The 22,117-nt window shown below is 40.4% G+C and overlaps 1 protein-coding gene across 3 annotated transcripts in view; it reads right to left on the reverse strand.

Moving 5' to 3' along the window:
- The window catches only part of NNT (nicotinamide nucleotide transhydrogenase), an 88,590-nt gene extending 73,211 nt beyond the window's left edge, over positions 1–15,379 (reverse strand). Inside the window, exons 1-4 of one of the 3 annotated variants that reach the window (XM_043887204.1) lie at positions 15,019–15,379; positions 10,421–10,625; positions 4,229–4,458; positions 1,111–1,328 (exon numbers count right to left, since the gene is read on the reverse strand). In XM_043887204.1, the coding sequence (XP_043743139.1) occupies positions 1,111–1,328; positions 4,229–4,458; positions 10,421–10,571 (599 nt within the window). In that variant the 5' untranslated portion in view covers positions 10,572–10,625; positions 15,019–15,379. Of the gene's footprint in view, positions 1–1,110; positions 1,329–4,228; positions 4,459–10,420; positions 10,626–14,717; positions 14,869–15,002 lie in introns of those variants that run through there. The other 2 variants (XM_043887203.1, XM_043887202.1) reach the window with 2 other exon arrangements.
- Between the last annotated feature and the right edge of the window lie 6,738 nt (positions 15,380–22,117).

The raw sequence follows: 22,117 nt of genomic DNA on the forward strand, positions 1-22,117 counted from the left end.
CTGAATGGGTCCTAGAATTCTTCTCAACACAGCAGTCCAGGCAATAGATGGCGAATGCATTCAGGCCAGCAGGCAAATGAAGTTTATTGCCATCTTGGCCATAGTTAGCCTTCAGTTATCATGGGTTTTGACCTAAGATGAAACTTCCTCAAGTGCAGACATTTTCCCTATTCATTAAATAATTTATAAATTTCCCCAGGCAAAATCTAATTGAAGTGATAAATCTATCAATATGTATATATTAGATGAGACTATATGAAACTGCTAATGTTCTACCATTTTTGACCCTATGACAACAGTAATTTATGTCAACTAAACTTAATCTGATAATAATTTCATAATATATACATATATCAAATCATTGTATAATTTTTAAGGTGGAAACAATGTTCTATGTCAACTATATTGCAATAAAACTGTAATTTCAACTAATATATACATAGATACACACACACATACACACATATGAAATACAGTATATCACCATTAAAGTACAAATAAGTTCCAAATGAAAAAAATTGGAACATTATGTATTCAGAAATCAGAAGTACTTTTTAAGCATAGATTCAGAAGCTTCATAATTAGTAAACTAAAATAAGACTTTCTACATTGCACCCTTTCTCATTTATATAAATAACAGTCTTAAAAACAGTACTAGGCTTATGTGAATTTTAAACTATTTGTTCTAAATTGTTATCACTACCCTTGCTATTGACTTTAGTAAAATATAAGTTTACTACATTAAAGCTTTTGGATAATTATGAATTGCTAAGACTGTGGTTTACTTACCATGAAGTTTTTCATGAAAACAGATATTAAGAAAAATAAGCACACATTTCAAAAAAATCATTTCCTTTGGTAGAAAGACATACTACTTCCCTTCGGCCCATGAAGATTAAAAAGTAATGTACAATAGCATGCCAAGTGAATAGCCATTTCCTACTGATGACTGTGGAACAATACGAATCTTAAAAATAACTGAAGTACGCTCTTGGAAGCCTGCAATCTCCTAGCCAGTACAAGTAAATCATTCTGAGCAAGAAGAGCTATAGACAGCATGTTTCTGTAGCACCATTGTGCTTTGGTTCAACTGGAAAAGAATCAACCTACCCAGCAATGTTGGCCATGGAGCTTAGAGCATCATATCCCTGAGCAATTGTGACTCTTGGAACCTGGTCCATCGCCAGAACTGTCGTATTCCTTTTGGACAGTTTATTTAGCAAGTCTGGATTTTGGGCTGGGTAAATAAAACTGATCAGTGTTCCCGATGTCTTTAAAAGATCAGCTTCATGAATACCTAATGTTGGGTTAAGCATAGGGGCTCGCACCTGAAAAAAAAAGTCAAGTCACTGATTAAAAATGTAACTACCTTTATCTTATTTTTAAGTAAACATGACAACTAAAATAATATGCCATTATTGAAGTAACACTCCAGAAATAATTTCTCATGAAAAAATTTCTTACTCAATTCCTAAACAAAATAAAGCACATAGAAATCTATGCCACTGATTACCCGACTGAACTTATGACCTAGACTTGAGTAACAAGCACACATACCTGGAAATAGTGTCAGGACAGGTTTGACAATGACAGGTAGAGGAGTTTAAAAAAAAAAAAAAACTGTTTTCTTGGGAAAACAGGTTCTACAACAAAATCTGTTCTCCCAAAATCCACTACTCTGGTAAAATTAAGAAACATTAGAATAAACAGACAGTAAGCTTTTGTTGAATGTTGACAGATTCAATTCTTATTAATTTGCAAGCACAAACATTTGGAGTGGTGAGAAGTTAAGAACATCATAAACTAAAATCTCCATGTCATGTGTATAGATTTATGTCACCTTAGAGTTCCAGAAAAATCTATAGATGAACACAACTCAAACCAGTAGCCTTGCTGAGTTGGGTTTAAGCAAAAAGCTACAACATACTCTGTTACGTTGAATCAAGTCAATGAACACACACTGTAAGTTTGCCTGAAAGTTTCAACTGTCTACTTTTTCAAGCCAAATCTTTAAAACTTCCAATTAAAAAAGTGTTTTAAAAACGTGTTTTACATCCCTGTTCAAAGTCAGCCTTCAATTAAAGTGTATCATTTCATTAGCTCCCAATTTGCAGCAGTAGTGCTCTTAGGCTAGAAAGCACAGAACAAAAACAGCTCTGGGACTTCTGTTTTAAAAGGAAACAGAAACACAAACACTGGGTCAATACTTTCATTTAACAGCATTTCATCTCAATTTACCTATGAAACACCTTTATCTGTCATTCCCATTTCTGTTGTTGATGTGGTGATGCGTGTGATTTTAGGCTCTGGACTTTAATTAAGACTCTCTGACAAGGTCTATTTTTTTCCTCAGTGAGAATCTATAATATAGATTTAATAAACATTAGAGGACAACTTTGAATTCTCTCAGCCCCTATCAAATGCTTAGCTGAAACTGTTGACATCTGAGTGAGTGAAGCAAACAGAATGTCTTCCTGAAGATGCTTTTTGGGGTCACGAATTCCTCAGAATATTAACAGGCTTGACTCAAAAGAGAGACCCTAAGGTCAAGTAGTTTATTACTACAAACATAAAATTATTTAAGTTTTCATATTACAGGATTCCTCAATGTCTTTAATATGGCTCATACACATTGTGAATCTACAAGAAACACATAGCATTTCTAAAGCTTATGTGCACCCTAGTAACCCCTTTTTGTGGGATATCTCAAAAGGTTTTTGATCCCTAAAACATACATTAGAATGGATTATACTTATTTTTTTATTTTCCCCTAAGCTTTTATTATACTGTTATCTCGAGTATACCTAAACACTTAAACACTTAAATTACTATTTATTTCCATATCATAAATTTGTTATTAATTTTCTATAGAAAAAGTTTTGTGCCTCCTGCAAAAAAAAACACTATGTAAAAAAAAAAAAAAACTACTATGTAAGATCCTATCAAGTTATTCAGTTGACTATATGTAAAAACGCCTATGTATTGATTCCCTTTTAGAAATTACTGTAGGAAAAAAGCTGGTCTATCCTAGAAAAGTGACACTATTTTAACCTGATAAACATGCTTATTTAATCCATACCTCACTACTTGCCTTGGTTGCGTGTTAAGACATTTCAGTCGTGTCTGACTCTTTGTGACCATATAGACTATAGCCCAGCAGGCTCCTCTGTCCACAGGATTCTCCAGGCAAGAATACTGAAATGGGTTGCCATGCCCTCCTCCAAGGGATCTTCCTGATGCAGGGACTGAACCTGCATCTTCTGCAACTCCTGCATTGCAGGCGGATTCTTTACCACTGAGCCCCCCGGGAAGCCCCACCTGCCTTGGTTACAGAAGGCTTAAGATTTAAGTTACTGTTCAGCTCATCTATGTTATACTCTTGATACAGTTTCCCTTTCTCTACATGATTTTTTGCTTCAGATTTTATTTGTAAAGTTCTTTAGCATATAGCTCTCTATTACACATTACCTTAAGACCTTTTATTAAAGTAGTTAAGTCTATTCTAAGCCCAACGTTACTTTTTCCAGAATAGTCCTGCCCTCTAGAAATAATACTCACATCAGTTAAATCACTGACCTAAGATCCTTCAAGATATCAGAATATCACTGTGCATTCAGTCCAAGGAGTTATTTGCCTCTTTACCATTCTAGTAGGAGTTAAACACACATTCAGGGGTACTGTGGACATATAGGAACCATATGGTACAAATTTTCCCTAGCCAATAAGAAGGAAATTCCACAGAGCAAATGTAAGAAAGAAGATCACTTCTTTTCTCATGCTTAAATATAGTAATATAGTTCACATTGCCTCATAAAAGTTCTGAGTTCCCTTGTGGCTCAGACAGTAAAGAATCTGCCTGCAATGTGGGAGACCCAGGTGTGATCCCTGGGTTGGGAAGACACCCTGGAGAAAGGCATGACAACCACTCCAGTATTCTTGCCTAGAGAATTCCAGGGACAGAGGAGCCTATCAGGCTATAACCCATGGGGTCACAAAGAGTCGGACATGACTGAGTGACCAACACTTTCACTTTCATAAAAGTTCTACTAAAACATGAAGAATAGTCACAACATGCAATCATTTCTTTGAGGAAAAAAGCATCGTTTGAAAGTATGAAAACTACAACAAAAGAGAAGGCACTTTAGTCTTTGTACAAGAAGTAATCTTTCTACAAGAAGATTTAGAAAAGTCAGCATGCCATAAATGGAAGGGAGAAAGGAATAATTACTTTGACCACCAAATCAGAAGCCAGAACTTCCTTCGTCCCTTGGATCTGGGCACCTGCTGCTCTGTAGTGATCATCTGAGAACTTGGAAGCTTCACCTGCACCAGATTCCACAACAACATTAAAGCCCTGCTTGACCAAGGCCTGAACGCCAGCAGGAGACAACGCCACTCGCTTCTCATTTTGGAAAATCTCTTTGGGGACCCCAACAGTTAGTTGCTTATACGGAATTCCTACAACAAAGACAAAAAAAAATTTTTAGTAAGAAACACCACCAAAAGTCAATGTTTTAATAATGAAGTTCAGAAAATGGAAATGGGAAATTTGTTCAAAATACACTACATGTACAGGCTGCTGTTCAAAGTGATGTTCCTGATTCATAATCATAATTTTTTACCTTTTTTTGATAGATGATGAGAAATTCTTATACCTACTCTCCTGAAAATCCTAAATATTTAACCAAATAGCTTTCTTCAAGGCATATGACTAGCTTAGCTTATTCTTAGGGAAAAAAATGGGTTGAAAGGCCACTCAACACACTAACTCCATTCATCAAACTAAACCTCTGTGGTTTATGGTCCCCTGGTCCTTATCTTTAAGGAAGACAGAAGTAATTGTTGCTCAGTCGCTCAGTTGTGTCTTGACTCTTTGCGACCCCATGGACTGCAGCACACCATACATCCCTATCCTTCAACGTCTCCCATAGTTTGCTCAAACTCATATCCACTGAGTCAGTGATGCCATCCAACCAACTCATCCTCTGTCACCCCCTTCTCCTCCTGCCTTCAATCTTTCTCAGAATCAGGGTCTTTTCCAATGAGTTAGCTCTTTGCATCAGGAAGCCAAAGAACTGGAGTTTCAGCTTCAGCATCAGTCTTCCCAATGAATATTCAGGGTTGATTTCCTCCAGGATTGACTGGTTTGATCTCCTTGCTATCCAAGAGACTCTCAAGAGTCTTCTCCAGCACCACAGTTCGAAGGCAACAATTCTTCAGCACTCAGCCTTTTTTACTGTCCAGCTCTCACATCCATATATGACTACTGGAAAAACCATAGCTTTGACTACATGGATCTTTGTAAGCAAAGTAATGCCTTTGCTTTTTAATACTCTATCTAGGTTTTTCATTGCTTCTCTTCCAAGCAGCAAGTTTCTTTTAATTTCATGGTTGCAGTCACCATCCACAGTGATTTTGGAGCCCAAGAAAATAAAGTCTGTCACTGTTTCCATTTTTCCCCATCTATTTCCCAGGAAGTGATGGGACCGGATGCCATGATCTTCATTTTCTGAATTTTGAGTTTTAAGCCAGCTTTTCACTTTCCTCTCTCACTTTCATTAAGAGGCTCTTTAATTCCTCTTCACTTTCTGCCATAAGGGTGCATATCTGAGGTTATTAATATTTCTTTCTCCCCACAATCTTGATTCCAGTTTGTGAATTATCCATTCTTGGCCACAACTGATTAGACCAGGGGGTCAGCAGCTGGGTTAAAGATAACAGTCTACAGGCCAGACAGAAGGAAAACCAGTAGCGCATGAGACAACTTATACAGGAACTCTGCCCTGTGGATACTCCATGTCAGCCAATGACTGTTCAACCCAATCAGGATCTCTCAGAGAGAACTGGGACATGAGACCCACCAAAAAGGACCAGGAGAGTAGAATGATGCAGCAACTATTTGTAAACAGAGCCACGAGGTAATCGAAGGGAGGTGGTCAGCAGCCACAGTAGTAGAAACGTTGGTAGTGGGCATGCAGATGGAAAAGAGGAGCGACAGCAATGAAATCCAGAATAACACCCCACTTCTCCAAGAAGGAGAAGAACAGTTTCCTGTGCTCCATACTTCCCAAAAATCCATACAATAAAAATAAAACCTCAGCACAAAATATAACCTGCTGTGATTCTGTTCCCTACAACACAGAAGAACCCGTTTAACAGTTAAATTATTTATCCCTAAAGAAGGAAATGGCAACTCACTCCAGTATTCTTGCCTGGAAAATCTCACGGTCAGAGAAAACTGGCATGCTGCAGTCCATGTAGTTGCAAAGAGTCGGACATGACTTAGCAACTGAACAGCAACAAATTATTTATATATAGTTCAGACCAGCCTTAGCTAAAATACGTTAGTTTTTTTTTTATGTTGTTTTACTCAATATATGGGCATAAACATTATTTTTAAAGAAGAGCATCTGCTTCTATATGTCTTATTAAAGTTTAGAAAACTTACTCTAGCAATCTAAACTTTAAATATATATAATAAAAAGGTAAATCAAAATATCTCTACAGAGACAATAAATCAACCTAAAAATAGCTGCATTTGGAGATACAGTCTTAGATCTCATACTATTTAAGCAGTAATAATTGATAGTAAGCCAAAGGCAAACAAACACTGAATCTTCCTCTCTACTTAAAAGAGATGGAAAAAAACCAAAAGATAGCAAATATTTTGGATTAAGGTGAAAAACTAATTATATAAACTTATCTAGACAACTCATTGGACAACCTCAAATTCTCTAGGTCCTACATATCATATGCCAAGGAAGTTACCAAAGACAGATGAAGTCATATCAAAAGGATTTAGGAACCAACCTGAAAGGGCTTCCACTGGCCAGATATGAGACAATTTGAGCATCAAAAAGGAAAATAATTAATTGCAAATGTCATAAAATACATATAAAGATGTTAAAATCCATGTGTTCATGATAATAAATATTTCAGAATTCAAAAATATTCAAAAAATAAATATTTGCTAAAAGCTTCTCAACTTTGGAGAAAGTAATATGTGGTAAAATGAATAACAGTCTCCCAAATATATCCACGTCTTAATCCTCAGAATCAGTGAATACGTTCCAGTACATGGCAAAGGAGAATTATGGCAACAGATGGAATTAAGGTTGTTAATCAGCTAACCTTGAAACAGGGAGAACATTCTAAATTATTTGAGTGGGCTCAATATATCACATAGATCCTTAAATGTGAAAGAAGGGAGCAGAAGAGTCAGAGTCAAAGAAAAATTTGGAGATGCTATCCTGCTGGCTTTGAAGATGAAGAAACAGGCCATGAGCCAAGGAACGCAGACAGTCTCCAGAAACTGGAAAAGGCAAGGAGACAGATTCTCCCCTTGAGCCTCTGGAAGGAATGCGTCCTGCTGACATCAGTGAGAACCATCTCAGGCTTTGGCCTCCAGAAGTATAAGATAATAAAATAAATGTGTCATATGAAGCCAGTCTGTAATCACCTAATACAGCAGAAGCAGAAAATGAATACATAAGAGAACCAACCGATGAGCAAAACTAATAAAACTGAACAATGATCAAACATCTACCCACCTTTCCGATACAACCTCAGAGTAACTAAATACGGTTGGTCCTCTGTATCCACAGACTTCCCAGGTGGTGCTAGTGGTAAAGAACCCACCTACCAGTGCAGAAGGGTCAGACACGACCGACGTGACTTAGCATGCATGCACTCTGTATCCACAGATTCAACCAAGTGCAGATCAAAAATATTAAAAATAAATTCCGAAAGTTCTGAAGAGCAAAACTTGGATGTTTTACACTGTATTGTGGCACCAGTGGTAAAGAACCCGCCTGCCCATGCAGGAGACATAAGAGACGTGGGTTTGATCCCTGGGTCAGGAAGATCACCTGGAGGAAGGCATGGCAACCCACTCAAGTACTCTTGCCTGGATAATCCCATGGACAGAGGAGCCTGGTGGGCTACAGTCCATAGGGTCGCACAGAGTCAGACACGACTGAAGTGACTTAACACACACAGGCATCATGAGTAGCCTGAGAAAGAAAGGGAAGTTGCTCAGTCGTGTCCAACTCTTTGCGACCCCATGGACCGTAGCCTACCACGCTCCTCCATCCATGGGATTTTCCAGGCAAGAGTACTGGAGTGGGTTGCCATTTCCTTCTCCAGAGGATCTTCCCAACCCAGGGATGGAACCTGGGTCTCCCACATTGTAGGCAGACGCTTTACCATTTGAGCCACCAGGGAAGTCAACCTAAAGATGATTTAACCTAAAGATGAGTAACCTAAAGATGACTTAAAGTATACAGGAGGATCTGTGTAGGTTATATGCACATACTACACCATTTTATATAAGGAACTTGAGCATCCAAAGATTCTGGTATTCATGGGAGGCCTGGAACCAATCCCCCATGGATACCAAGGGATGACTGTAACAGAAGGAAAGTTTTTCTAATAGAAAAATTCTAGCTAATAAATGAAGATAAAATGATAGGATATTAAAGCTCCCGATAAAATCACACATTTAGTTAACAATCAATTAAATGGTTGCTAGCGCCGCTGAGTGAAAAATCGATGGGAACTTCACAATAGATAGATCACACTGACAACATCTAAACCCACTGATCAATCTTCCTGATGTAATACAACAGATAGTGCACAACATCACCTATGAAGTACACTAGCTGAAAAAGGCAAACCTGAGTCTGATCAAGCCTCGAGATCTAGCTAAATATTATAGAAAATACAAGAAACCTAGTTAAATGATACTAAGGGAATAATGTGGGAAATTCTACAGGACAACTAAATTCTTCAGCAAATGAAAAGAGAGAAGAGGAAGATACAGACCGAAAGAGACCTAAGAGACAAGCAAGTAAATACAACACATGGACTCTGTTTGGATCATAATTTGAACAAGGAATCTGTTTTTAAAAAATTGATTAAATATTAAAACTGACTGAAATTACTTTTCAAGCTTTTCAATGTGTTAATGAAATTGTGGCCATATTAAGGAATAAACAGAATCCTCATCTTTTAGAGATTAAAAAAATAATTATCTAGGAAATAGTCAAGAACAGAAATTAAGCAAACAAGAAAAGCCTTACTCATAATTGATGATAGAGATCTTGAAGTACACACTTTCACTTACAAGGACAATTCCCATGTACTCAGTGTAGTTACTGACTTTTGCTTTATACACATTCTTATCACACTGGATAATCTGGCCTTCCAGAACACTTAATCTGAAGATAAGGCTGAGGGCTCTCAGAGGCGGGTACCCTGCCAGTAGTGACTTGTCACGTGAGAATAAGAAAAGAGGCTATGAAATCTACTAAAGGCAGACATAAGAACTGAAAACACTTGGCAACTTAGGCATGCTTAACGCACAAACAGTCCTACAAACAAAAAGAGAATTATTCTATACGGCAAAGACTTCTGATTCCTCCCAAATATCCATGCTGTTCCTCCCCTAAAAATAACAGAATGCTATTTTTATTTAAGTATGTTGCCATCTAGAATAAAAGACTAAATGTCCAAGCCTCCCTTAGAGCAACATATTGCCACCTGAGTTCTGGCCAATGAGGTACTGAAAGAGTGCTAGAAGGGTCTTTGGGCAAGATGCTTAAAGGGATCTGACACAGCTTAAAAGGTTCCCCTTTTAGCCTCTCCTCCTTCTGGCTTGTACCACAGAACAGAAGCATGTGCGAGTCCTAGCAGAGAAAGCCTGTAGGCCACTGGAAGACTTCAGCTATTACTCTGTGTGAGCTAGGAAGCTAGTGGCAAATTTTGAACAGAAGAGTAAGGTGATCTTTCATTTTTAAAAGATTGTTCTCATTGTCTTGTACAGAACAGACTGTTTGCAGGGACAGAGGTAAAGAGCACAGAGACCACTTAGAAGACTAATGCAATAGTCCAGGTGACAGATGATGGTGGCCTGGACCAGGATGATAAAAGTGGTGATGGTGAGAAAAGAACAGATTCCAGATACAATGTAGAGCTGCTCTATATCGATCATAAGCACCTGGAGTGACTCTAAGGTTTCTGCCCTAAGTAACTGAGATGAAGTTGCCACTTACTAAATCAAGAAACATTAATGTAGATGAATCAATATGCTCAGTTCCAAATTCTTAAGTATCGTTAAGCCATGTATGGTACGATCCCCCAATACCAACTAGGAAAGAGGAAGAGCTCCTAGGAGAAATGGTTACTATGAGCAATGGTTTCCTGGGAATAAACTCAATTTATTTAACATTTTTCTTTTTCTATTGTATTTTCTTCTCTGTTAGCACTGACAGCCAAGAACTTCCGTACATGGAAAATATAAGAAAGCACTCATTCGGTTTTTTACTCAAAATGACCACTCACAAGCACTAGGCTGTAAAACTGCGTGGTTTATCTATCATCATCAGATCTATTGTTTCTATGACTCAAAGTGAGACTTTACCTGGTTTTACAGGGGCTTTACACCACAGTATCCGATGAGTATGAAATGTTCGTAAAAAATTCTTCTTCCCTGGTAGAACCTTACAGGACCCCAAATTGCTGAGGAAAGGGCATGAACAGCTGGTCACCACTGTTTTCAGTAGGTTCGCCATGTTCACAGGAAGTTGCCAATTTTCTGGATCCCCAATTTCCTTAAAGGTAAATCACTAAAGGAAAGAAAGCAAAAATGTATGTGCTGAGAATAACATACTTTGCCTTTCGGACATCAAAAACATTTTTTTAAAAAAAGCAAATTGAGAGAGGTTGGAAAAATGACAGTTAAACATGGGCATCTACAAAGAATCTATTTGCCAAGTCCTTTACTTAAAGAAGATGCTTCAAAAGGTTGTTTCCAATTCAGGTCTTTAAAACTTGGAATCCGTTTTCCCACTCAAAATTGTAGTTATAAACTCATTATTCAATTCCAAGCTAGGTCACATAAGTCTAAGTGATCTTTAATGTAGCTGGAAAGTTAAGAAAAGTTGCTATAAAGTCCAGTCACATCATATATGAAGGTTATCGTCTCAGTTTGTCCAGCAAAAATTGCACAAAATCAAAATTCCCCTTAACTTTCCTTAGATTGTCTAAATAGTACAGTAGTACTTGTTTGGCCACTATACAATACAGAACACACCACCATCCTTTGCGGTGCAGTACATCTCAAGAAAATATAACACACACGAAATACAACTCCAATTTTTAAAAAAAGAAAAAAAAAATTCCATGGTTAACTTTACCACATAGGTTTGTGCTTGCATATGTGGGCGTAACTAGGAATTCTGTGAGTGGTTCTCACCAGAGGCCCGTTTTTGCCAGCTCTAAATGAGCTAAGTGGAATGGCATTAACCTTTGCTGTTTTGGAGATTTCACTGGCTATTTTCTCCTACCTCCCGGGCAGATCCCGGGGGAGGACACAGAAGGCTCTCCCGCCATCCCCTTGATTCCCAATGCTCTCTTTCCTCCAAAAATGTGAAGAAGTAGAGGACCTGGAACTCTTCTCAGTCAACCACAGCTAACTCCACTTACTATGCCTTTAGGCTGTGCCCCATGGTGCAGGCCCTTCTGGGACCCAGCACCCAAACCCAGCAGCCTCCAAAAACATACTTCCAACCTCCAGAGGAAGAAGGGTCTAACTCATTTTTCATGTCATAACTACTGCCACAAGTCCTTGAAGCCACTTCCTGCAAATACCAGAAAGCAACACTGGGAACAGAAATGCTCAATCCAGGTAGTGCTTATTCTTGATGCTCTTTAATTCAATAAACACACGGAGGGCTGAGTCTCAGAAGCACAGCCATTAGGAGCATCTGTAGAATTAAACTGGAATCAGTTACAGACTTGGAGATAAGAAAAGTCAACAAGCAATAACAGAGAAAGCAGAGTAACACAAGTCCAAAGTTCTTTGAGGCATCAAAGAAGATCACATCCTTCTACAGGGCTAAGAAAAGGAAGGGAAAGGCACTTGGAAAGGAGAGAATACTATGAACAAAGCTAAGGAAAGGGGAGCAGACAAGATGTGTCCAGGCATGCAACCAAAAATGTGAATAATTCTTTACATGCTGATAGAAGACGTTATATTTTCAGGGTATTTCCATATATGTCATTTCATCTCAGTCTTTCTAAAGCATTCCTGAATCAATAAATACCCTCCTCGTTCATTCAGAGGTCACTTCTAGAGTTATTCATGGCTGAGAATGGAGAACAAGTTCAAAATTCAGCCACCCACTGAAAACATTCACTGAAACTATGCCAAGAACTGAGGGAGATCCAAAGATATACAAAAGATAATTCCTGTCCAAAGGGAAATTTTTTCCCACCACTACCAAGGACCTAGTCCTAGCCCAATCTCCCCATTTACCCTTGCTTCTCTTCCTGCATCATCCCAGCTCCCCAACAACCACCATTCTCACTGGTCAGGCTTACCCAGACCTCATCAGCAAAATAACAAAGCTAGTTATAATGCAGGCCGGGTATTGTCTAAACCTGCTACTCACTCGCTGTTTGGCTGGAATTTCTCGGCATCTCTGCTCATCTATAAAAGGAGCACAGGAAAGCTCCCTTGAAGGGCAGAATCAGGCTCTAGAAGTTTCATCATTTGATGGAGATTTTGCAGTGCTCTAAAGCTGAAGTCCTGCTTCATGGCCTGGAGTCTGCAAAATTTGCCCTGTCTACTTAAAAAATTGTAATTTGATGTTGAACAGAGCCCGGGCATCAGACATCAACATAGCCAAGGCCTTCAGAGACCAACTGTTCCCCCAAATTCCACGTGATTCAAGCTATGAGCATATAAGACAGTTGATAAGGAAGTAGTTAGTGGCAAGAAAATGTCACTAAGCCTAAATCAAATAAAAATGACCCTGAAAGATACTCAGAGAATATCTGAACCATGTTATCACAGCTGAGGACTGTTTACAGCAAAGAACAGTAGAGGTGACCCTTGAACAACAGGGTTTGAACTTCATGGGTCTGCTCCTAGGCAGCTACTTTTAAATAGTAAATATCAATAGTACAACATACACAGTGTGCAGTTAGCTAAACCCTCAGGTGGGGAGGAACTGCAGACACGGAGAGCTGTTACCTATCTTAATTGTCACATCTTCCCCTATCTTCACTCGAAAGCTCTCTGCTATTTTATTATCCATGTGCTTCTATGGCTATTAAGAAATGGACAGCAACTTTACAACTGAAAATTGGGGCATTCACACCGCCAGTTAATGTAAGTCATTTTGGTATCTCTGCTAATAGATTAAAATCCTTGGAGGCAAGCACCTGAGAGAGGATATCATAGAGGCTAAGAGTGTGAACTCTTAGTTGGAAGCCCCACCTGCAACGCATTAGCTGTGTCACCTTGGCAAGTCACTCAACTTCTCTGTATCTGATTTCATCACCTTTAAAATGGGGAAAATAATAGTACCTTGTAGGGTCACTATGAAGATTAAAAGAACACAGTATCTTTACTGCTATCAGTATTCACTTTAGTATTACCTCTGGCCCAGTGCCTTGCACAAAATACAGGAAATCAACAAGTATTGTTTGATTGAGTGAATGTGTAACCAGAGTTAGATAACCTGAAGCCTGGGGTTCTATGAATATATTCTCCAAGGAGTTTCAGGAAATTTCCTTTAAAAATTAAACGCTATGTAGCTTTGTGGAAAAGTGATTCCATCAGCAGAGGTAAGCAGCCTAAGCACACTTGCTGATAAGAAAGCAATCCTAAACTGCCAATTCAATTTATTTTTAATTTTTAAATAGCCACAGTTTTCATAAGAAGAGGGAAACATTTTAAGTAAAAGCACACAACCCTCACTGTTCCGAATACATCCTGTCCTACAAGCCTCCTTACAGATTCCTTAAGAACTTCCCTGCACCAGAGGGCGAATAAAGGGCACCTGCAACTGTAATAAACAAGTCACGCTTTTCAAAGCGAGACATGCCAACCAAGGACACAATACCCTACCAAAGCTTAGACTAGCAGGCAGTGTGACCTCGCTCAAACCCACAGGTTCAAGCTCCTCCCTCAGCAACTAAACTGCCACCCGGCTAGCATCTGCCAGGGACCGCTATTTATAACCTTCCTCGCAAGCCGATTGGTGGAGACCCGCGGCATAATAGTCATTCCGCCTCCGGAGTTCGAATCAGCTCAGCCCCACTACACGATCTTTTACCCCATCGCCAGCCCAGACCCCACTCTCAGCCCAATACAGGCTCGCCCAGACTAACACCAGCCTGCCCCACCCCCATACACTTAGAACTTTCAACATCACCACCTGTGTCTGCAGTCGGTCACCCACCCCAAATTCTTTCCGGGTTCAAGCACAGTTTCGGGGCGTCCAGGTGCCACCTCTCTGGATGCACCACTTATCGAAAGTCCTCTATAGCCTCCCTCCCTCCTCACATCCTTTAAGCTGAAAGGACCCCGTAGAACTCCAGCCCCCTCCCCCCAAAGCTCCAAAACCTGCATCTGCAAAGCTGACAACTCGATCCCTGCCCTCTGCGGCGGAAACCCACTTCTCGAATCCACCACCCCCGACTGGCTTCCACGTCGCCCCCGCTTGAGACCAGAAAGAGGGCCCTGGAGGCACGGCCCCCGGCTCCCGGGTGCACCCGGTGCCCTTGGTCACTGCGGACCCCGCCCCCAGCGGCTCCTTGACAGGTCTCCTTCCCGCCTCGGGGACCTCGACCTTCCCGTACCAGCCCCACGCCCCTTCCCCAGCTGCGCCCCAGGCGCGTGCCCGGGCTGCCCGCGCCTTGACGCTCACCTTGGCGGGGAGGCCAGGCGTCCGCGGGCCGCGAGGGGACGCCGCGCTGGCAGACCCGGGCTCCAGCCCCGCGGCGCCAGCAACCCGGAAGAACAGCCCCAACCCCGTTGCTGCGGAGACCACGTGACCGCGGCGCAGCCCCCACCCCGGTTCCCTGGGCCCCCCCTCGTCCCCTCCTCGCCAGGCCCTTCCTCCCGCCCGGCCCCCTCCACCAGCCCGCCCGCCCTCTCTTCAAATAAGAAAGCGACCCCACGAAATGCCCCTTAGAGCGCAAAGACCAGTTACCCGAAGGGACCCTTGCCTCTTCTCCCGGGGCTGCCAAAAGCCTCTTTGTCTCGGGCTTGACCTGCTGCTCCTCGGCCCCGCCTCTGTGCGCTCCCTCCGCCCGTCCTTGTCAATCAAACCTGGAGCCCAGCGCGGGCGCTGAAGTTGTCAACGGCTACATTTGTCCTCTCCTGCAGAGCCAGGAACAAAGTGGGAGTACCTCTAGTGTCCCACCAGAGCAAATAAAGTAACAGGACTCCACTTCTGCTACCTGACTTTCCTCTAGCTCTCTAGGAAAAATCAGAACTTCTGAAACAGAAGACCAAAAAGAAAGTGAGAGGAGGCCAGGAGGTGGTGACGGGCGGGAATGGGAGCGTTGTTTTTAATTCCGGATGGAGAGGTGGAGTTAAATGCTTCCGAAACGATGTCAAGGCCCGAAAATTAACACACATCTGCGGACGGGTCTGCCAACGGCCCGCCCACGGAAAGCCGTGTGCCTCTGTGAGTGTTAATAGCCAGGGGCTGGAGAGCGCCCTTGGTGGACGTTAAGTGTCCTGACCAGGCCTAGGCTGGTTTCGGCAAAACTGCTAAACGACTTTGCAAGGCGATGACTCCTGTTACTTAGTCGGCAGGTGTCTTCTGATTGAAAGTGGGAGGAATAAGATACACATTGGTTCACTTATCCAAAGCTGAATCATCATGAAGTGTCAAGATGGTCACTGCTAAAAAAAAAAAAGTAAAAAAAAAAAAAAAAAAAGATGGTCACTGCTTTTTTACTTTAATTGAAATATTTAAGATGAGTTAAAAAATTATGAAACTCAAAGGCATGAGGCAAGACAGATATTCCATATCCTTAAAAAGAAATAAACTACAGGGAAGCCCTTACTTTGAGAACATTTCTTGTGTTTAAGCAATACAGAAGGTCATTCAACTTGAGGACTTCTACTGCATCCAGACAAAGTAAAAACACTGTTCTTGTCCTGGAGGAGTTCACAGACGGGAAAGGACACAGCCCCATGCTTTAAAATAATAATGAACCATGTTAAGTGCAACCCCAGAAACAGGTTCAAGATACTGCGAGTACAGTGAGGTAGGAGTATTTGATAAGGATTAAAAACTAAGCTCCTTTCCCAATAAATGTAAGTCACATCATTATGCTAATACTCCTTAAACATATGCAGTACTATATATCAACATGACACAACTGAGCACACATATGTCAATCATATCAATAAAACTGGGGAAAAACCTAAGGTTGGCTTAAAACACATATGTAGCTGGGGGAGTGGAGCAGAGGTTTGCTTCTTTCTCTCTCAAGACTTAGAACAATGGTTGGTTCCCAGCTGGGGAAAATTTTTCCCACAGTGTCTGGAGATCTTTGGTCATCACAACCGGAAAAGGGAGGCATCTAATGGATAGAGACCAGGGATGCTGCTAAACACCCTGTATTACACTAGGTAGCCCCTTACAGCAAAGAATGCCTGGCCCCAAAGGTCAATAGTCCTAAGACTGAAAGTGAAAAGTGATGGGGCCGTAGCCCACAAGATTCCTCTGTCCATGGGATTTCCCAGGCAAGAATACTGGAGTCGGTTGCCATTTCCTACTCCAGGGGATCTTCCTGACTCAGGGATCGAACCCACATCTCCTGCATCTACCTGAATTGGCAGGCAGATTCTTTACCACTGAGCTAATTGGGAAGACACCAAAACACTGCATCTAGTTAAAACTTGGCCAGAGAACAGGTCAATTTAATGTTTTCATTGTGGTTATTACCTCAAATAGTTATCAGCAGTTAGTTTTTTTCAAACTTCCTTATTGTAAATAATTATTAGCAAAGTAAATAACTTCAATGAGCTAATATACTTCAATAATGGGGATTTTTTATAATGCAGACACTTAGCAGATTTCAAAACGACCATTACTAACCTGTCTCAGCCCTCTTCTCTCAAGTAGACAAAGCAAGAGTGTGTTTGCAGATTTTCCTGGCAGTCCAGTGGTTAAGACTCCATGCTTCCAAAGCAGGGAGAGCAGGTTTATCCCTGTTCTGGGAACTAAGATCCGTCACAGCAGCAGCCAAAAAGAAAAAAAAGACTGTGTTTGATTGTAGGAAGCAAATAATAGCCAACTAAATTAATTTACACTAATCAACATTAATTGGAAGAGGATAGAGGCGAACTGACTTTAAATGGACGGCACAAAGTTAAATAATTGGCCATTAGTTTTATAAGCATCGAAAACACCAACTCAGACTTCCCTGGTATTACTGGGTTCAATCCCTGGGTTCTGAAGATGCCCTGGAGAAGGGAAAGGCTACCCACTCCAGTATTTTGGCCTGGAGAATTCCATGGACTCTGCAGTCCATGGAGTCGCAGAGTCGGACATGACTGAGTGACTTTCACTTCACTTCACTTCACAGTGGATAAAAATCTGTCTGCCAACACAGGGGACATGTGTTCTATCACTGGTCCAGGAGGATTCCACGTACCCCAGAGCAACTAAACCCATGAGCCACTATTACCAAGTCTATGCTCTAGACCCCAGGGGCTGCAACTACTGAGCACACACGCCACAACTACTGAGCCCAAGTGCTGCAACTACTGAAGCCCATGCCCGTAGAACCTGTGCACCACAAGAGAAGGCACCTAATTGAGAAGCCCATGCATCACAACAAAGAGTAGCTCATGCTCACCACAACTAGAGAGAGCCTGTGCATATCAACAAAGACCCAACACAGTCAAAAATAAAATAAAACACCAGCTCTAAGCATACTTTTGTTCTCTCTATGCAGTAAGTGCCAATGATAAAAATCTATGCTTTTTTTAATGAATAACAAAAAATTTGTAGTGGTATCTTTGGGGGCCTGGGAAAATGGTGAGAGATAGGAGCTGATGAAAGTGAAAGAGGAGAGTGAAAAAGCTGGCTTAAAACTCAACATTCAAAAAATGAAAATCAAGGCATCTGGTCCCATCACTTCATGGCAGATAGATGGGGAAACAATAAGAAACAGTGACAGACTTTATTTTCCTGGGCTCCAAAATCACTGCAGATGGTGACTGCAGCCCAGAAATTAAAAGATGCTTGCTCCTTGGAAGAAAAGCTATGACCAACCTAGATAGCATGCTAAAAGGCAGAGACATTACTTTACCAACAGAGGTCTGTCTAGTCAAAGCTATGGTTTTTCCAGTAGTCATGTATGGATGTGGACCATAAAGAAAGTTGAGTGCTGAAGAATTGATACTTTTGAACTGTGGTGTTGTAGAAGACTTGAGAGTCCCTTGGACTGCAAGATCAAACCAGACAACCTTAAAGGAAATCAGTCCTGAATATTCATTAGAAGGACTAATGCTGAAGCTGAAGCTCCAATACTTTGGCCACCTGATGCAAAGAACTGACTCATTGGAAAACTTACTCATTGATGCTGAGAAAGAGTGAAGGCAGGAGGAGAAGGGGATGACAGAGGGTGAGATGGTTGGATGGCATCACTGACTCAATGGACATGAGTTTTAGCTGGCTCCAGGAGTTGGTGATGGACAGGGAAGCCTGGTGTGCTGCAGTCCATGGGGTCACAAAGAGTCGGACACAACTGAGCAACTAAACTGAACTGAGGAGCTGCATTAGTATCCTAAGGCTGCTGTAACAAATTACCGCAACCTGGGGGGCTTAAAATGACAGAAATGTACTCGCGCACAGTTCTGGAGACCAAAAGTCTGAAATCAGAGTGTCAGCAGGGTTGATTCCTCCGGAGGCTCTGAGGGAGAAAATGTCCCATACCTCTCTCTTGGCACGTAGAGAAAGCTTCTGGTTATCAGCAGTCGCTTCTGGTTGTCAGCAGTCCCTGGTGTTCTTTGGCTTGTAGACACATTACTCCAATCTCTGCTTCCTCTTCACATTTCTACCTCTTTTGTGTGTCTCTCTGTGCCCAAATCTCCCTCTCATTTCTCTTATGAAGACATCAGAAGGTGGATTTAAGTTCCTCCCTAAATCCAGGATGAATTCATCTCAAGACCCTTAACTAAAATTAAATCTCCAAAGACTGTATTTTCAAATAAGTGTGATCACAAATTTTGGGGAGACACTGTTCAACCCACTACAGGAGCAGCCTGTATGTTTAAGGGTACTACAAAGTAAAGAGGGGTCTTACTGTTTTTAACATGAGTAGATTCACCAGTTCTTGAGTTCAAGGTGAAAGTTCAAACTGTTTGGGGGAAATCCAGATGAAAGTTATTTTGTATTAATAATTAGAAGAATTTTCCTATAAACTTGTTTACTTTTATAATACTCAACCTAATTGAATTTTTCCTTCACTTTATTAAAAATATATATAACTATATATTACATAGCTACTATGATCCAACTACTTGATTGCAAAACTGCATAATAGCAGTTAACATGTTTCTGCTTTTAAATATTGCATTTGATGAAAACTAGATTTTTAAGCAGTTTTGTGAGCATCATCTCTTTGTAGACCTTTTTTTTTTTTTTTAATTCTAGATGATACCTATTACAGTAAAGCAAAAACCAGGTTCTGGTTTTCATCTCATCACTCTCCTATCTGCTCCTACTTCTTTAACCATTTGTTCTCAGTTCTTACACCATTTAAATGTACAAATGTTCTCTTGACCTTCTTTCCCTTCAACTCTAATATTGTCTTCCCTCCAGTGTAATGTCAATTGTGCTATCACAACTCTCAAAGCTTAATGTCCTGCTCAAATTCTCTCTCCTAACCTCCAGACACATGCAGCCAACTGCAAGCTGGCCATTTCTACTGAGATATCCACAGATGTCTTAAACTTGACCTGAGAAAATTCCCTCCTGCTCTACAAAGGACTTGTATCTAGAAAATATAAGAACTTCCAAAACTCAACAATTAAAAAAACCCAAATAGAAAATGAGCAAAATGCATAAAAAGATATTTCAACAAAGAGCAATATAAACATATGAAATTATATTCAATGTCAATAGTCATTAAGGAAATGAAAACTAAAACCACAATGAGACATCACTACACATCTCTATGAATGTCTAATATAAAAAAATAGTAACAATACCCAATGGTGGGAAAGAAGGGAAGAGGCTAGATCACTCACATATTACTAATGATGATGTAAAATTGTACCTGTCACTGGAAAAAGTTTGGTGATTTCTTTAAAAACTAAACTTGTAAACAAAAGAAGAAGGCAGAGGAGTAAGACAAGGAGATCACCTGCCTCCCTACAAATACATCAAAAACTCATTAGAAAATGGAAAAGCTCCTACAGAGCAACTTCTACATGGCAACAGAAACCTCCAGAAAGAAACCAAAGCAATATTATAAAGCAATTATCCTTCAATTAAAAATAAATAAAATTTTTTAAAAAACTAAACTTGCAACTGCCATGTTTATACTCCTGGACACTCTCTATCCCAGAGAAATGAAAATTTATGTTTCTGCAAAAACCTGTACACTGGTAATCTCCTGGTGGTCCAATGGTTCGAACTTGATGCTCTCACTGCTGAGGGCCCAGGTTCAATCTCTGATTGAGGACCTAAGATCCCATAAGCCACATAGTGGCTGTACAATAAAAACCTGTACACCAATGTTTATAGTAGCCTTATTCATAATAATCCCAAACTGGAAACAACCCAGGTGTTCTTCAACAGGTGAATGGTTGAACAGACTGTTGTACATTCTTACAGTGGAATGCATTTCAGCAATGAAAAAGAATAAAGTATTGATACACACAGCATCTTGGATGAATCAACAGAGAATTATGCTGAGAGAAGGCCAGTCCCAAAAGCTTATATTCTGAATGATGCCATACATTCTTGAAATAACAAAATTATGGAAATAGAGAACAGATTAGTAATTTCTAGAGTTAAGGAAGAGGTGAGAGTGGATGTGATTGTACAAGGGCAACAGGAGGGAATCCTTAAGATGATGAAAATGTTCTGTATCTTGACTGTATCAACATCAATATCCTGGTTGTGCCATTGGACTATAGTTTTGCAAGATGTTACCACTGAGGAAAACTGGGTAAAGAACAAACATTCTCTTTGTATTATTCTTTACAATTGCATGTGCATCAGCAATTATCTCAAAATAAAATATTTAACCTAAAGAGTTATCCTGGCAGGTGTAGTAAAATGTTAATGATAGAATCTAATAATAGGTGGTAGGTACGCAGGTGGGGGCTTCCCAGTTGGCGAAATGATAAAGAATCTGCCTGCCAAAGCAGGAGACACAGGGGAACTGGGTTTGATCCCTGGGTTGGGAAGATCCCCTGGTGTAGGAAATGGCAACCCACTCCAATATTCTTGCCTGGAAAATCCCATGAACAGAGGAACCTGGTGGGCTACAGTCCATGAGGTTGCAAAGAGTCAGACACAACTGAGTGACTAAGCACACAGCACACACAGGTGAGTATGTAAACTTTTTTCAAATTAGCTGTATGTATTTTTAAAAATTTTTCTTAGTAAAATTAGGGGAAAAATTAATATAAAAGTTACAGAGATTCACTTGTTAGAACTATTCCTAAGTGCCTCCACCCCTGTGGCATGAGTTTGTCAAATGAATTTGCCCACCAAACAAGAAACAAATTCTATGAAATGATTTTTCACTAGAGGGGCTTTTCTGAAGTAGAGTGAAGCAGTGTTGATGGTTCAAGAAGCCATCCTAAATTTGGAGGTAAAGATCTTTTACATTCTCCCTCCATACCATCTCACCTTTATTCTACAATATTTATTAGACCTGTTAATTTTCAGATTTTCCTCTCTGCTGATCTTTTTTACCATAGAATGGCCCATGTACTCTAAGGATGGCTTTGCTCACTCTACTGCTAGATGATACCTTAGCTGCCATATCTTCTCTGTGGTGGCTTTTAAGTGGAGGACCAATGACAATAATTTATGGCATTAACTCAAACATTTTAAGTAGCTTCAGAGAACAATTTATTTCAGAGCTTAAACTTGGCAGACCTGAAAAGTACCACTAAATCTATAGCAATGATTCAGGACTTTTGGTTTCTTAATCCCCATAATGAATACAAAGCATAGGGCATGGCATCTTAGGACACTAAGAACAGTTAAGATCTATGTAACATTTAACAGTTTGCATAGCGCTTTCATATGTATCACTTCATTTGATCATCTTAATAACT

This window comes from Cervus elaphus, chromosome 25 (genome assembly GCF_910594005.1).
Source record: "Cervus elaphus chromosome 25, mCerEla1.1, whole genome shotgun sequence".
In the NCBI taxonomy this organism is placed as follows: Eukaryota; Metazoa; Chordata; class Mammalia; order Artiodactyla; family Cervidae; genus Cervus; species Cervus elaphus.